Source organism: Amaranthus tricolor, chromosome 10 (genome assembly GCF_026212465.1).
Source record: "Amaranthus tricolor cultivar Red isolate AtriRed21 chromosome 10, ASM2621246v1, whole genome shotgun sequence".
In the NCBI taxonomy this organism is placed as follows: Eukaryota; Viridiplantae; Streptophyta; class Magnoliopsida; order Caryophyllales; family Amaranthaceae; genus Amaranthus; species Amaranthus tricolor.
The window spans coordinates 10,714,089-10,731,144 of NC_080056.1; the positions used below are offsets into that span (position 1 = coordinate 10,714,089).

Below are 17,056 nucleotides of genomic sequence, written 5' to 3' on the forward strand. Positions count from 1 at the left end.
TCTTGAGGAGAGTTCGAGGTTTATTTATATTGGGAAATCATAGCATAACAATACCTACTGCTACTTCAACTTGGTTGGAGCTTGGAATTTTTATCTTCACAGCCTTATTAAAAAGAAAATAATCCAGTTTACACTTCTCATTCCATTACTGGATTTATTTGAGGGCTCCTGTAAGCAAATTTTTTGGTTCTGTGTTTTTAGTTATCTTAGCTAGTAATTGTGAGAAGCTAAACAACTAATGATTAGAGCATGGTGCAAAATATCCCCCTCGTGACCATATTCCAACCATAATGTATAGATTCTTTAACTTACCGTGATCAACTGCAAACCATCGGCATTGACGGGGAAATCCATTGTGCTACCATTAATGCAAATGCCACCAAAACCGCATCTCTGCACAATGGAATAAAATAAGGATTGCAGACGATATATTGTTTAAGCTGAAGCAATTAGCATGTTCAGACAGGTTGTACTGTAAGTTGGCCTGTGACCATGATAAGAGCCCTAGACAAACCTTCTTCCCTTTGTCTAACATAAGATAGTGGTCTGCTTTTGCATTATGGTAGGGGTAAAGGTAGCTTTGGCCCATTTATTTTGATAGCTTAAAAGATATACGAGATTAGTGTGAGCTTCTGTTTTAAGCTTAATCTAGCTAAAGATAACTGTTGAAGTTTTTCATTGTGGTATCCGCAGTTAGTCAGTTTGGCTTCTTTTGTTTTGCCTTTGGGGCAGAGGTTCCAAGGTGAAAAGCTCTCTTGAAATGACTCTGACCTTTGTGTCTGCCTTAGTCCCATGTTAATTTTATTTCAAATATGATGTCATTGAACACTCTTGATGATTTTGATGACTATAGCAGTCGAGTCTCAGAAACCTTTTGAGCTGAGGTTTTAATCTCTTCTTTTTTAGCACAGTGCGAGAGAACTGAACATAAAACTCGTATACCTCTTTAGGTAGTAAGCTTTATTACACTTTTTCCTCTGTTGGATCCATGATTTAGACATTGACATGGACACATTGAGTCATTGACACTTAATTTTGAATAGAAATCATGGAAAATTTTCATTAAAATAGGCCAATCAGACTCTTGGACTTGTACACGTATCTGTGCTCAACATGAGGGCACCCTTAGATGCTTTGGCTTTAGCATTTTTTTGTGCCTGCATTGCGTTAAGTCATAAGTTAACTTATAACAAAATGAATGTAAATATTGTGTTGTTTCCTTTCTGGAAATTTGTTTACATTCTCTACATTTTCTATCTACTAATTCTTACGTACATAGATTTGTCATGTATGCATTAATATGAAGAAGGATTTCCTTTTTTTGTATCTTTTAAAATTTTCTAAAACAGAACTCAAATTTTTAATGCCGTCAATTTTGCTAGATGATACTAATGGATAGCTCATGCACGTTTCTTTCTTCTTTGAGTGAAATTATCAATTTCTGTAATCTGTTGGCAGATTAGCCTTTTGTAAGATAAACTTACTCAGACATTGCTGATTGATAATATGCTAATAACTACCAAGTTATCTTTGGTTCTTATTGATCTCTGATCTTTCATTTAGATGGAAGCAAATAGTTCTCATGATGCCCACACTATTGAAATCCAAAGAGATTCTGATCTTCACAAGAGACGATTGGGAACAGGAAGTAAGTTTTGTGGGGAAGTACATTGTGAATTTGAAAATGCTGGAACAAACTCGGCGGATGCTGCAGAGAGATCAACTTCTATGCGAAAGCTTGTTATAGCTGTCGTTTTGTGTGTTATATTTATGACCATTGAAGTTATTGGTGGGATCAAGGCCAACAGTCTTGCAATTTTAACTGACGCTGCTCATTTGCTCTCCGATGTTGCAGCTTTTGCTATTTCTTTGTTTTCTTTATGGGCTGCGGGCTGGGAATCGACTCCTCGTCAGTCCTACGGGTTTCTCAGGGTCGAGATATTGGGTGCTCTTGTCTCCATTCAGCTTATATGGCTTTTAGCAGGTATTCTGGTTTATGAAGCTGTACAGAGGATCATAAACGAGACTGGTGAGGTTAATGGCTTCCTAATGTTCGTGGTTTCTGCATTTGGTCTGATTGTTAACATAATTATGGCCCTCGTATTGGGTCATGATCACAGTCATCATGGTCATAGTCACGGACACGGACACGGACATGGACACGGACACGGACACGGACATGAGCACGGGCATGGACACGGAGACATTGAGCACAATAGTCATACCCACAGCCATGGAGTGATTGTAACTGCAAGCCCCCGCCATATGGAAGAGAATCATCATGAACATGATCATCATCATGAACATGATCATCATCAAAATACGCCGTTGTTAAAGAATTCCCAATGTGACGATGAACACAACAAAAAGGATGGACATGGGAAGAAGAAGAAGAGGAATATAAATGTTCAAGGTGCTTATCTACACGTTCTCGGTGATTCAATCCAAAGTATTGGTGTTATGATTGGAGGAGGAATTATATGGTATAAACCAGAGTGGAAGATAGTTGATCTTATCTGCACCCTCGTCTTTTCCGTTGTCGTTCTGGGAACGACTATCAAAATGCTAAGAGACATACTCGAAGTCCTGATGGAAAGCACACCGAGAGAGATCGATGCAACCAAGCTTCAAACAGGTTTGCTACAAATGGAAGAAGTAGTAGCTGTCCACGAGCTTCATATATGGGCTATCACAGTAGGAAAGATTCTGTTGGCTTGCCATGTCAAAGTTGCACCTGAAGCTGACGCGGATCATGTATTAGACAAAGTTATCGATTACATCCGAAGGGAGTACAACATCAGTCATGTTACTATACAAATCGAACGTTGAGCAGCATCATGATCGTCTCTGAATTCTTTGGCTACAGTTTAATTTCTAGTTTTAGGTCTGTTTCTTAATTAGCTAGTAATTAACTGATTTTAGTTGTTCTTTGAAAAGCAGAATATTCTGCCCAGTTTGTTGGCTATTGTGCCTGCTATTGCTAGACATAAATCATCCCTTTTCCCTTGGGAAGTTGCCTCATTTTGAACATTTGAATGGGAAAATTTTTTGCTTGCTTATTATGTGCTCTTCAATGGAGTTTGGCCATATAAGCTATATTCCCACAGTTTATATGTAATCAATCTGGAAATTTCCTTGAAAATTGTTATTTGTTAATCAAAGCTAAGATGTTTTTATGTGTATCAAAGTGGGTCCCAAGTCTAACATAAAAGTACTTTCCTGCTTTAGTTGGGAAGATAAGTTGTAAGAGAGTAAGGGAGTGTTTGGTTTGGTTAAATTTTAAGATAGAAACGGAAATAAATAATAGATATTACTATTTGTTTGTTTGATATGAAAAGTAACGAGCGATAATAGATCACGTTACTTTGTTACCGCTAATGATGCAGTGAAAACAAAACTCTATTAATTTGTTTTCGTTACTTAGTATACTTGCCAAATAAAATTTCAAAGTAATACTATAATTTCCTTATCACACTTATCACACTTTTATTGGTTTTCTTTCTCTTTTATCACAATTAATATACCAAAACACTCCCTAAGAGTATTAGAAAAAGGGATATTTTGAACAGTTAAAAGAGATTGGTGTGGCTAGTGTCTCAGACCAACTTGCAAGCTATGGTCAGCCTGCAAGTGTTTTTCAATGTATTACCGCTATTATGAAATACTGGCAACTGATTAGACATATTAGTGTCACATAATTTGTTAATATTTTTGAAAATTACGAATCGAAAAAAATGAATTATGATTGGTTTTGGACTATTTTTGGGCAAATTTAAGCTGACCATGAATATAAAAAGTAAATTAACTAACAAATTATGTTACACACTGGAACATATTGTATGAGAAAATGTCATATTATTATTATTATTAGTTGTGAGTATAATAAAACAAATTTTGTTCCGCTGCAATGGCAATATTAGGAGCAACTCAAAACGAAGCAAATGGCAAGTGCATTAGTGACTAGTCTCTCAAATTCATGAACTCCTTTTTGTTTTAGTTGATTTGTTTAACTAATTAAAAGTGTTCACTGTTTTTATTAGTTTTTAAGTTAAGATAAATAAATTAACTGTTTTATGAAGATATTCGGCAAAATTAAGAAATAATTGTTGGTTGGTTATTAGAGTTAAAGTGGACTAACAAGCTTAAAGCCAATGAAATGGACTAACAAGTCAACTATTTATGAAAATATTTGGCAGAATTAAGTATTGATTGTTGATTGCTTATCAGAGGAAAAGTAGACTAACTAGCTTAAAGCCAATTAAAAAAGCTAACAAAACTAGCTTCTACATTTTCTTAAAAGCCAACTTTTCACTTGGCTTGAAAGTCGTTTACCAAATACCTTTTTATATTTAGACCCAAAAGTTGTTAAAATCGAGATTCTAATTAGAATCGTTCAGAGAGGTAAAATCGAATTGTAAGATCGTAAGATTCTACAATAGACCTAAATTTGCTATTTAGTCATAATATTTTCATCTTAAAAGTTTAAGTTTATGAATTAAGTTTCATTCAACTCATTTTTTAGAATGAAATAGAAAAATAAGTAATAATTATTTTGAATTTTCATACTTATGAAGAAATTTATTGTTTAAAAATTATGATGTTGGATCGTTGAATCGAAAGAAAAATTAATGAAAGATGATACATAAGAAAAATGAATAAAAACTAAGAATAAATTTGTAGAATCGAATCGCTAAATCGTAGGATCGTAGAATCGTGTTATGATTCTACCTCCATAACTTTTATTGTAATTAAAATCATAAGATTTTACCAACTTATGATTCTACCTACGATTCAAATTGCTCGCTTGTTTTTAGATCGTAAAATCGTAGAATCGTAGATCAAAATCGTGATTTTAATAACTATGCATAGACCAACTAACAACTCAAAACCCTAAAACCAACTAAATAATCATCTAAAAATTAGTTTAAGTCATCTATTACAGAATTATTTTTTTTTAATAAATTTAACTAATTTTATGTATTATAAGACATGTTATATTTATATGACCTTGAGAGCAAAAACCAAATTCTCAGATAAGATATTCTTACAGTAAGACCATTTTTATTAATTTGGTCTAATGTACACATATTTTCTTAAAGTAATCTTTTATTATCTTAAAGTAGTCACTTATAATTTTAAATCATAGAAACTTAGACGAGATGGTCTCGTTATGAGAAAGTCAATTTGGGCCGGCCTAATTCGCGCGTGTAACAACATTTTAATTTTCTGGATATTTATCAATTTTTGACCATAAAGGTATCAATTTTGAAAATTAATACCTTTAAGGTCAAAATTGATACCTTTAAGATTAAAATTAAAAAATGCCTAAAAATTGAAAAAAAAATGCCTAAATTATTACACGAGCGAATTAGACCGACCTAAAATTGACGGTCTCATTATGAGGCCGTCCTCGTGCAAGACCAGCTAATTTAAAATTGATAACTTTTTATAGCATTAAAGGAATTACTTATTAAAATCATCAATTAAAAAAGATAAGTCAATTATAATTTCGTACAAAATTTGCCGAGATCTAAAACCCATACAGAATATCACAATAATATTGAATGGGCCGAAAGTGGTTTCGATTATTTCTTTTTTTTTTTTTTGAGAAAAACTGACAAAAGTTGTTTTATAAATCCATTTTACCGAATGCTATTTTGTTTTATGTTCACTATTTTAATAAAAACAAAGTTTTGCAGAATGTCATCATTTGGCGAGTCTATTCCCACAATATTGCAAAATAAAAAAATAATTCCCACTTTCCTTAAAATGGGAAAGTAATTCCCACTTTACCGTCCACGTAGGATTATTTTGAAATTTTTTTTTATTTTTATTTTTAATATAACCGCTACTTGAGGTAGCGGTTTTGTTTAGGGAATTGAAGAAAATCGCCAGATGAAATGGCGGTTTGGTAATTTTTTTATTTTTAAAAAAAAAAAAAAAAATTGGGTAAACCGCCACTTGAAGTGGCGGTTTTATACCTGTACAAAACGGCAGTATCTGTTCTTTTTCTTCACTCATTTCATTTGCTTCCTTCCCTTCGCTGCTGCCGGTTATCTAAAAAAAAAAGTCTTCAATTCTCATTTACTTCATATTCACAATTCCTCTCATTTAACTAAATTAATCAACTACATTCTCATCTTCTCCTTCTTTACTTGTTCATATTCATCATCATTTAAGGTAATAACATAACCCTAATTTATTTCAATTTGCAAATTGAATATTTTGTTCATTATTGTTTTCAATTGAAGTTATAAATACATTGATTGTTTAATAAATTCTCTTGTTTTCATGATATAAGCTTACATTTTACACATTTGTAGTTGAATTTTAGGATTTGGTTTGTATGCATATAAAGTGTTTGATGATATGCTTCAATGAAAGTTTATTACTTTGTATTTGCAGAATATGAATCATTATCCCGTTATAGTGTATTGGGGTGGGGAAGTAAGTTATACTGGATCCGATGTTGGGTATAATGGAGGAATAAATACAGTGATGTTTATCCATCGTCAAAATACGACTTTTGAGGTGTTTGTTAGCAAAGTCTATGATGTAATTGGTTGTGATCGCAACTCTTTTATGTTAAAATTGGAGATGAAATATCCGGTGACTGGGAAAAATGTGTTAGTCCCGATTAAGAATGATGAAAGCATAAGTGCTCTTGCTTATGCGGCATCACAAGCCCCTGGAACGGCAATGGAGGTTTATGTTGAATTGGTTGCAAGTTTGGATAATGCGAGGGAAGTCATGACTAGGATGGAACTTCCAGAATCAGGTCCTAGTGTACGCCATGATACATTCACAGAAATGTTAAGTAACCCAAATTACGTTAATGAGCACTTGGATGAGAATAGCTCTCCAACTCATTCACGTGGCATTGGTGGTGGTGTAATGAACACCTTTTCCACGAGTCACTTGGGTAGCCTTAATGCGAACGAGGTTGACTCTTTAGATCAGGAGGATGAGCATATTGATTCTGATTCAGAAGAGGATGATGAAAGAAGAGAAGCTCTAGATGCAGCGATTAGAGATGGTGCTCCATCTCAAGATTGGCTTAGAATTGATGAGGTTGATCAAAGATTGATTGATGCATGGATGACCTGGAACGATGACAACTCCATGAATGAAAATGGAGACTTTAGGATAGGGCAAGAGTTTAGCTCCTTAGACCACCTTAAGAAGAATGTTAAAGCATGGGCGATTTTTAATAATAGAAACTTCCGTGTAATTGAGTCGGAGCCTTCAAAGTACGTTATCCAATGCACTAATGCGGAGGATGTAGGTTGTGAATGGAGGATGCGAGCTGTTATGACCGCAACGGGATCATTTAAGATTGTGCGATATAAGGGTCATAATCAAGATTGCTCAGTACATTACAGTGACGACCATCCCTTCCTTACTTCTGAATTTGTTGCTAATCTTATCGTGGATATGATTAGAGTTGATCCAGCGTTTAAGGTGAAGTCAATCGTTAATTTTGTAAAAAATAAATACGGATTTGTAATAACATATAAGAGAGCTTGGTTGGCCAAAAATAAGGCTATAACAAAAGTGTTTGGGGATTGGGATAAGTCCTTTGAGGAGCTTCCACGGTACGTGCAGGCATTAATGCAATCTAATCCAGGAACAGTGGTGCAATGGGAAGTCCAACCAACAATGGATCCTACCAAAGTGATGTTTCAGCGAATGTTCTGGGCTTTCGGACCATCCATTAAGGGTTTTCCCCACTGTCGTCCCCTTATTTCTATAGATGGTACACATTTGTACGGAAAGTACAGAGGCACACTTATGATTGGTATGTCCATAGATGCAAATTCTCAGTTGTTCCCACTTGCCTTTGCCGTTGTGGAGGGAGAGAGCAACGACACATGGAGTTGGTTCTTGGATTGTATAAGGCATTATGTCACTAAGAGGGACGGCTTATGTGTTATATCTGATCGTCACAAGGGAGTTTTGCATGCAATGAACAGAGTTGGAAAAGGTTGGGAAGAACCATATGCATTCCATCGGTTTTGTAAACGTCATCTAGCTTCAAACGTGCATAAGAAGTTTAAAAACATAGCGGTTAAGAACTTATTTGGAAAAGCTTCTGAACAAACAAAGATTCGGAAGTATAATTTTTACATGAATCGCCTTAAAGAGCTTAATGAGGACGCGTACAAGTACTTAGTGGACGGTTCTATTCCCGAGCGCCAATGGACTTTGATTCATGACGGTGGGCATCGATATGGAGTGAGAACTACAAACATGTCTGAAGCGTTCAACGGCGTTATGAAAGGGGCCAGGTCACTCCCAATCACTTCATTAGTTAGGATGACATTCTACCGGGTAAACGAATACTTTGCCACAAGGAGGGATTTAGGGAGAAGCAGATTAGATAGTGGACATGTGTATGCGAAGAAACCAAGTGATACGATTGATAAGAATGCTGAAAAAGCACGCTTTCATGATGTTAGGATATATGACACAGTGCGTGGGATATTCGAGGTCACCACTGGTTGTGGCAATAGGATAGCAGGAAAAGGTGGAAAATCCTACATGGTTGACCTCACAGCAACATCATGCACATGTCAGAAACCAACCATCTTCAAGTTACCGTGCTCACATGTTCTTGCAGTATGTCGAGCTCGTAACATATCGTACGATGCTTTTGTGGACCCTTCATTTCGCACTACAAAATACGTATCGACATATAAGAAGTCTTTCATGCCCGTTCCAGACATGTTTACTTGCGATCCTTGGAATGGTCCTACAGTTGTTCCAGATCCCTCAACGAAGCGTGCAAAGGGTCGTCCGCGATCAACTCGTATACGGAACGAAATGGATGCACCGTTGAAGCGTCCTCGTAACTCGTGTACCTTTTGTGGATGTAGTGGTCATAATAAGAAAACATGCCCTCGAAGGTCAACAAAGTATGTTTTTTTTTAAAATTTTGTAACAACATGTTCAATCTGATAATATTTAAATGATTTTAATAACACTTATGTATGTTTCAGCGATCATGGCGATGCCGGGCCCAGTAGCGGAGGTTGACGAGTTCACACCATCTCATCGACCGGTGTGCAAAACAAAAGGGGTCGGGGGTTGTAGTTTAACAAGCTTTGTATATTCTTATACGACTTGAACTTCTTGTATGAGTTTCCATAATTGTAATATATCTTTGCATTAGTTTCATAATTATTTTTTTCAAAACAATCCGGTTCGTAATTGATTATTATGGAATAGATGGTATTGAACTAGTTTAATGCATGTTGCGTTCACTATTTTAAAATGAAAGAAAAAAAAACTTAAGGCAAAGAAAAAAAAAAAAAAAAAGTCACAAGCAAACCGCCACATGAAGTGGCGGTTTACCTGGACCAAACCGCCACTTCAGATGGCGTTTTTGTGGTTAAGGCAAACCGCCACTTGAGATGGCGGTTTTATCTGGAAAAAAATAAAAAAAATTTAATTTTCCACGTGGACGGTATTGTGGGAAATACTTTCCCAAATAATGCAAAGTGGGAATTATTTTTTTATTTTGCAATATTTTGGGAATACTCTCATTTGGCCACACTCTATAATTTAAATATTTAATTTCTTAAAACTAAAACAAATTGCTGTTTTATTTTGTTTTTAAGAAGCAAACTCAAAACAAGTTTTCAATACACAAAAAATACTCGCAATTCAAATTTAGTGGAAGTGAGTGCGGAACTTTTCACATTATAAGACTTGCTAACAATCTCATTGATTTAGTTGTTCCAAGAAAAGTTCAATTGTAGCAAAAGCACTGACATGTGAATTATGAAAAATCTGTTGCATGACTGATCTGGTTGGTTCGGATGTAAGTCGATTTAATTTTGACCCATTAAACCCCGTTTAGAGTTTTTTGTTTTAATTTTAAAGTTTTTAACATTGACTATATCTAATTTTCATAACACAATTTTCATAACACGAAACAATATGACAAAAGATGCAATAACACAGTAATTAAATCAGCTATATATTTCATTTCAAGTTTCAACTATATACACATTATATCTCAAAAACAAAAAAACAGATGAGTCCAAATTCATTTCCTATAATATGTGTTTCTTCTTGTTGTTACTCATATAGACCTATGACAAATAGATGAAGCCATTTGTCCATTGACAGCCATTGCTTTATATAGAAGTATTTTGTCAACATTTAACTGAAAAACAAATATTAGAATGTCATCTACTGATTGCAGAAGTAGCAACTCCATTTGGGGCATTACCTTTCATTGTTGTAATTTCTCCTTCATATAATCAAGCCACTTCTTTTGTTTATTAAGTCTATTTGAACTTGGACAACCAACAGTAGCATCACAATGCCTCAAACAAGGATCTCCTTCAGTCCATTTCTCACAAGGGGCAGGTTTTTCACAAACATAGCAATAACACTGCAATTGGCCAAACAGTAAAATAAATAACTTCCCAAATTTTTTCACTCAAGCTAAATCTTTAAAACTAAATATGTAATGCAAGTAAGGAGAATAGAAATGTACCATTTTGCAATGGATCTCATGAGTTGTTGTCTTGAAAGGATGTGTTACACATAAGTGCCTTGAATGTGGGTAATCCCTGCAAGCTACCTGCCCATCAAAAGAGATTCACCATAATTATCATCAATATCAATGTCAATATCACAATGAACCAATTATAAATCCATCAAGGAACCAATTCGACCAAAAGCATAATCTGATATGTTAAACACTTTAACACGCCCCTCACATGAGAGCTCTTTGGGTAGAAATGATGCAGCAAAAGCCTCCTCATACCCAATGCTGAACATGCAACACTTTAAATGAGAGGTAGTTAATATTCGAACTCATGACCTTTTGTCAAGTTGATTTCTGATACATTTTAAGGTACCAACACAACCAAAAGCTTAACCTAAATGATTAAGGCTCTAAGATATGTTACATACTCTAACAATATCCGTGTTGTTGGAATAAAGATTTAAGTCATTCATGAACATTGTTATTGACTCCTCAACATAGCATAGAACAGTTGCACAGGGCACTTCTTTTAATTATATTACACAAAAAATGTTAACATTTTCATAACGAACAAGTCTGATACCTACACACATGCTCCGAAACACGTGCCCAAATTCAAGTACAGAAATTCCTAATCAATCACCGTGTAAATCACCACAAAAAAAAATAATAAAATAAAACATATACACACACAATTATTATTCATCAATTACATCATCCTACCAAATAGACAAAACTAAAAAGGTAAATTAAAATAACAAAACTACCACAATCAAATACTATCACATAAATGCGATCAAATACTATCACATAAATGCGATTTGTTAACCGTTATTTATTGAGATATTTTCAATTCGAGTAACATAGCTAGTAATGTTACTATCAATGTCAGCACTCTCACCATCTTAAGAAACCAAACAACCATTCCACCAAACATATATACACACAGAATTATCATTCATCAATTACATCATCCTCAAGTATCATAGAAACCAAAAATTCCATTTTGCTCACAATAAAAACATAATATTACCAATAATAATTCACACAAAAGCCACAATGATCATCAACAACAGAACATAAACATCACCCTATAGGCAAACATTACAATCATCAAATTCACACAACAAAAACAATATTAAAACCTTAGAATGATGGGTCGATTACATGAACCAAAACGACTAAGGTTGCTTTCACAATCATCAAAATCACAATAATCAAAGTTTGCAACCCAAAATACCTTTCCTTTCTCTGCCAAAACGGACACATCATCTGAATTATTATCACACAAAGACAAGTTAGAAAGCTTGGAAGGTTCATCAGGATCAAAGTCCAAAATAAAACAATCCTCAACTTCTTCAACTTTCTTCATATCTTCCACATTCTTCACACATACAATGGACCTCATTACCTCACAATCCTCCTCTTCCTTTACGTACTTCTTCGTCGCCTCCGTGATATCGTTGCCTTGATCATCATCGCCATTTGCATTAGGGTTAAACTCCAAAATAAAGCAATCTTCAACCTTCTCGACTTTCCTAACATCTTCTTTCCTCTTCACACTAACTACAGAACTCGAGTTGGAGCCCTCTACACTAGAATATCTCTTCCCACTTCTTTGGCAGCAGTCCCTAGCAAAATGCCCAAATAATCCACAGTGATGACATTTAAATAACTTAACCCTAGAAATTGAAATTTTCCGACGGCAATTTTGAGAAGAATGACCATATTTGCGGCAATTAGTACATTGAACCTTAATTGGAACGACATCAATTGCTTCAATTTGAGGGTCAGAATCATTGTTAAACTTGATATTGAATTCAACACGGTCTCCTTCTTGAATGGGAACAGAAGAGAGAGAAGAAGGGTTTGCGATGATATCCATATCTGGAACTATGTAGCCTATGCCTTTTTGGTCGATATGCTTCACTTTCCCTGTGTATTTCGTCGTCTTCTTGTCGTTTTTTTCCGCCATTGATGAAAACTATAAGTTTTTTTTTTTGGGTAAATAAAAAACTACAGAGAATAGTGACTAGTGAGTGTAAAAAGATTAGTCATTGAAAAATTGGATTAAACACGGAAATATTAAAGTTTTGATTGTTGGAGGCTTCGAGCCACAAGTGGCACCTTCTTCCCAATATTTACGAGAAAAAAAAAGTTCAAATTAGAGCTATTTAAATGGATTCTAAACAGTCAAAATAGTGTGTCGAATTGGTTTTGAATGGGGTCATCTTAAGTTTGTGTTTGGTTGGGTTAAGTGTGGGTCATTTTTATAAAAGTTTTATACGAGACGATTTCATGATAGATGGATTCATATGATTAGTCTATTTTTTTAAGGAAATTTCTTATTGTAGCATTGAATTTTTATGAAAAACGTCAGTAGTAACATTTTTGGAAGATTTTTCCACATGGTAGTATCCAATTTATGCCTTATCGAACTGCCGTAGCATTTTTCTTTAAATTCTTGTTAATTTCCCTTTAATTCACTATTTTGACGTTTTCTATCCTTATTTAAGTGTTGGGTTGTTGTCTTTATAATTTGCCTGAAACCATTTTTAAGCTCTCAAATGTTTAATTTTCTATTTTGGCGTTTAATTCACCGTTTAATTCATCAAAATTCTTAAATGTTGTAACACTTTTGTTTTAATTCAAATTGTTGTCTTTATAATTTACCCTAGTGAAGTACATATGTATTATTGCTTGAAATGCACATTTTGAACTTTATAATCTAGTTAAGTACATTAAGTGAACATTATGGCTTATGTAATGGTGCTTAAGGCACGTTTTGTCAAAAATGTCAACAATTTAAATGAAAACAAAATTGTTACAACATTTGAGAGCTTTGATGAATTAAACGGTAAACTAAACGTCTAAATAGTGAATTAAACATTTGAGAGCATAAAAATGATTTAGGGAAAAATATAAAGATAACAACCAACATTTAATAAGGGTAGAAACGTCAAAATGGTGAATTAAACGGAAATTGACAAAAATTTAACGGAAAATGCTACAGCATTTAGATAAGGCATAAACTGGATGCTACCATGTGGAAAAATCTTACAAAAGTGCTACCACTGGTGTTTCATGAAAGTTCGATGCTACCATGTGGAATTTTCCTTTTCTTTATTATTCATTTTAAGATTTTAAGTGATCACTTTAAGGCTTGTTAAGGTTATAATTAGTTATTTGAAGATTGTATAAGTGATCAATCTCAGATTATAAGTGATATACTTTGATATTGCACATTGGCTTGCCAATAAAGATGGTTTCACCGTGAAACCATCTCATTTGAGAATTTGTTTTGTAACTTTGGTTGTTTTGAGACCCAACGATAATTTTTTGAGAGACATCTCTCACAAGCTGAACTCAATTTATCATAAAAAAAAACTTATTGTTGTACGCTTTTTTTTTTTTTTTTTAAAGGTTTCTCCACTCAAAGTAAAACAACTTCTTGCAATATATCTCTAAATTCCAAAAAGAAATGGAAGATTTGATACTTGAATTTGATAATTTTAAATCTTAAAAGCTATTCAAATACAATACAAATGAAAAATAGGTATACTTTTTTTTATTGATGTTGAATATTTTATTAACATTTATTAATGGTTAATATATTTGAAAAAATTCTAAGAAATATTTTATTCAATTTAACCAGTTTCAATTATTGATCTTGATAATTGAAAATGACGATAGAAATAGAATTGTTAAAGAAGATAATAATACAATTAGGTTAATGTCTTACTTTGTTAATATAAAATCCTATACATACCATAAATGGGAATTTTTCCATATTTGCCTCTCTCGTACTTTTATAAATTCAATGAAAAAGAAATTATTCTCAAAAGCAAACCATTCTTACATGAACTGTAAGCCCATCCCTCTCGGATTTCCGACCATATCATTTGACAAGTTCACAACAAAGAAGAATATTATGCAATTATTCCATCTTTTCACCAATACCCCTTTGGAGGGGTCAATACAATCATCAAGGACAAAACTTAAACAAGATTCAATCATCTTAATGATGCTCTTATAGTAACACTAAAGCATGCAATAGGGCCTAAAATACCCGATGTATTAGGACATTTTATCGTGAGAATAAGGGTATTGAAAGTTAAATTCCGAAATTTTGGTAGCTTCTTAAGAAAAACTCTTGAATAGAAGTAATTACATCCAATCCAATAATATCAAGGGCATTATCTGCAGGAACGAAATAGATGCACCATTTAATCGTCACAAAACTTAATCTATTGAACTTAGACTTTTGTTGAAGAATTGAGTTGTAAAGTTTCTTAGCTTTCAAGAAATTATTAGTAGCCACATTCTCTTGGAAGCAAGATCACAATTAAATTGAATGGTAAGGAGATTATTCTTGCTTGCAAGATATTACACTTAAGATCTAGATAATTTTTGTGAATTTCGTTCGAACCTTAAAAAACAATTTGTAGCTTACAACAAACAATAAAACTTTTGCAACTTGTAACTTGTAAGTTTTATCAATCCTGTATCACTTGAAAAAAATTAAGAAGATTGATAAGAAAATTATGAAAACAAAAAGGTTAAGCACCTTTAAAGGAAAGAAAGGAATGAACTAGTATTGGAGTATGATCAAAATAACCTTCATCAAGAAATTTAACTTGAGCTAAAAGGCCGGAGAAGATCATACTAAAGGTCATTAGCAGCATTTTTGTTAATCTCACTTAAATCCCAATTAGTGTCTTCTTATTTTTTAGTCCAAGTAAAGAATCACTATGAGGCTTTGATGTACAAAAGGTTACCCCATTGTATACAATCTCTATGAAGAGTAAGCTCAACTTCTCTCATGAGACTTCCCACACGTTGATCAAAAGAAGCCACACTATTAGTCACCAAGAACCATCCAAGGGCCAAATAATATTAGCAAGGTTAGACAACTTAGACCATAAAAGACTCTTCTAGACTCGTGAAGTAAACCTAAATCAAAGTGTCAAAGAACTTATTACCTTGAGCAACCTCAATCTAAAAGTGAATAACTTGACTAGTAATCATCTTTATATCAACTCGAAAAAATCATATATATTCTAACCAATCAAAAATTCGACTACCTTACCATCTAGTCTAAATACCAAGATAAACATCTCCTAGAGTAGAAGGTTTCACCTAAGTCTCAAGAAGACGGAATAGAGTAATATGCAATAAATAAAAAATTTTAGGGGCTTCTAATTGCTTATTGGCCTTATTAAGTACTCTAATATTTTAAGCTATGATATTACTCATAATAGAGATAAGAGAGCCACCCTAGCACTCTCTATGAAACATTTCAGGCATCAAAGTCATATGTCTCTCTCTAAAGTCATGCACATAACCAGCTAAGTTGCAACTTTAGATAGTAACATAACCTAATTTAGAGGGACTAGTAGTACGCATAAATAACATGACTATATTTGTCATAATCTAGAGCATGAGGGCCTTCAGAGACGCTAAGTCATCGTCATTCTTGGCCCTTGGGCAATCTAAGAAAATCAAACCAAGGGAAGAGGCATCAAAGTCACATGTCTCTCTCTATCACTTTTATTTTGCGCAAGTTGTAAAATGGATGAATTTCGTCGAAAAAGAAATTGAGTTATAGGATGAGACATCAGCCTAGTGGATGATAAAAAAAAATAGTTAAAATAGATAGAAATTAGAAGTTTATGGATAAGATTAAAAAAAAGAGTGATATTATTGTCAACAGAAGGAAGAATGTCAAATCAATGACATAAATCACAAATTCTTGAGAGAGACGGTCTCTTTTGAGAGACCATCCCAAATTTGGTGAGCATGTTATTATTATTTTAGTTTAATTAAGCTTCAATGGATTGGATTTATGAAACATCTCTCAAAAAGACCGTTTCTGAGGAGACCAGCTGGACATAAATTATTGGAAAGTAGTACAAATTTAAAGTAACAATACAACCAAAGGGGCAATTATTGTTCACAATTGTAATTTTATTTTATCTATTTCAATACATAATTTTCTAATATTAATTATTTTTAATTTTTAATTAGGCATATTAAAAGTATTAAGCGTCAAGTTAATAAGGTAAGGAAAAGTTTTGCCACCAGCAACAAATTAACTTGATTTTATGGAATTGATTTTTTTAAGAAACCTAATTATTCATTAATAAAAATGTCATTTGATATCTACAATAGATTAACAATCAATTAAATACGTAACAATTTAATCAAATAAATATTTAATAATGTCGCAATCATTATAAAGGAGATCTAACACAGAAGTCTTTCCTCTATCACATTATTGTTTGATACAACCTCCTCCTCCGAAGTCTTTAGATTTGGTGTAGCTTTAGTGATAGGTTTGATACCATTGACTGTATTAGCAGAACTGACACCCATGACGACGTCATATACCTTTTTATATTGAATTGACAACAAGATTCCAAATTCTCAGAATGAGAGACTTTAAAAACACAATATATATAGTCTCCATTTTGATTGGATGGAAGTTTTAAGGATTTTTTTTGATTTGAATACATTAGAACCATATCTAATCTAATTTTAGAAAAAAAGGAAAAA

General features: G+C 33.5%; 3 protein-coding genes across 4 annotated transcripts in view; 2 read left to right on the forward strand and 1 right to left on the reverse strand.

Annotated features, from left to right (window-relative positions):
• LOC130825448 (metal tolerance protein 1-like) overlaps window positions 1-3,182 on the forward strand; it is a 5,331-nt gene extending 2,149 nt beyond the window's left edge. For both annotated transcript variants that reach the window (XM_057690687.1, XM_057690686.1), the window contains one exon: window positions 1,564-3,182. In XM_057690687.1, coding sequence (XP_057546670.1) covers window positions 1,564-2,829 — 1,266 coding nt within the window. In that variant the 3' untranslated portion in view covers window positions 2,830-3,182. The remainder of the gene's footprint in view (window positions 1-1,563) is intronic.
• A 4,250-nt stretch (window positions 3,183-7,432) lies between these two features.
• On the forward strand, window positions 7,433-9,545 carry LOC130825449 (uncharacterized). Its single transcript, XM_057690689.1, has 2 exons — window positions 7,433-8,915; window positions 9,000-9,545. The coding sequence occupies exons 1-2, from the start codon at window positions 7,435-7,437 to the stop codon at window positions 9,034-9,036; spliced, it is 1,518 nt and encodes a 505-aa protein (XP_057546672.1). The 5' UTR covers window positions 7,433-7,434; the 3' UTR covers window positions 9,037-9,545.
• A 387-nt stretch (window positions 9,546-9,932) lies between these two features.
• Window positions 9,933-12,729, reverse strand: LOC130825450 (uncharacterized). Its single transcript, XM_057690690.1, has 3 exons — window positions 11,742-12,729; window positions 10,508-10,594; window positions 9,933-10,402 (listed from the first exon to the last, which is right to left on the reverse strand). Exons 1-3 carry the CDS (start codon window positions 12,474-12,476, stop codon window positions 10,241-10,243), a joined length of 984 nt encoding a protein of 327 aa, XP_057546673.1. The 5' UTR covers window positions 12,477-12,729; the 3' UTR covers window positions 9,933-10,240.
• Window positions 12,730-17,056: the final 4,327 nt, after the last annotated feature.

Coding starts and splice junctions, on each gene's coding strand:
- LOC130825450 (XM_057690690.1), bottom strand. CDS start 12,476: ATGGCGGAAAAAAACGACAAGAAGACGACGAAATACACAGGGAAAGTG. Junction 10,595..11,741: donor TTTTGGCAGAGAAAGGAAAG/GTATTTTGGGTT, acceptor TTTGATGGGCAG/GTAGCTTGCAGGGATTACCC. Junction 10,403..10,507: donor ATGAGATCCATTGCAAAATG/GTACATTTCTAT, acceptor GGCCAATTGCAG/TGTTATTGCTATGTTTGTGA.
- LOC130825449 (XM_057690689.1), top strand. CDS start 7,435: ATGATTAGAGTTGATCCAGCGTTTAAGGTGAAGTCAATCGTTAATTTT. Junction 8,916..8,999: donor TGCCCTCGAAGGTCAACAAA/GTATGTTTTTTT, acceptor TGTATGTTTCAG/CGATCATGGCGATGCCGGGC.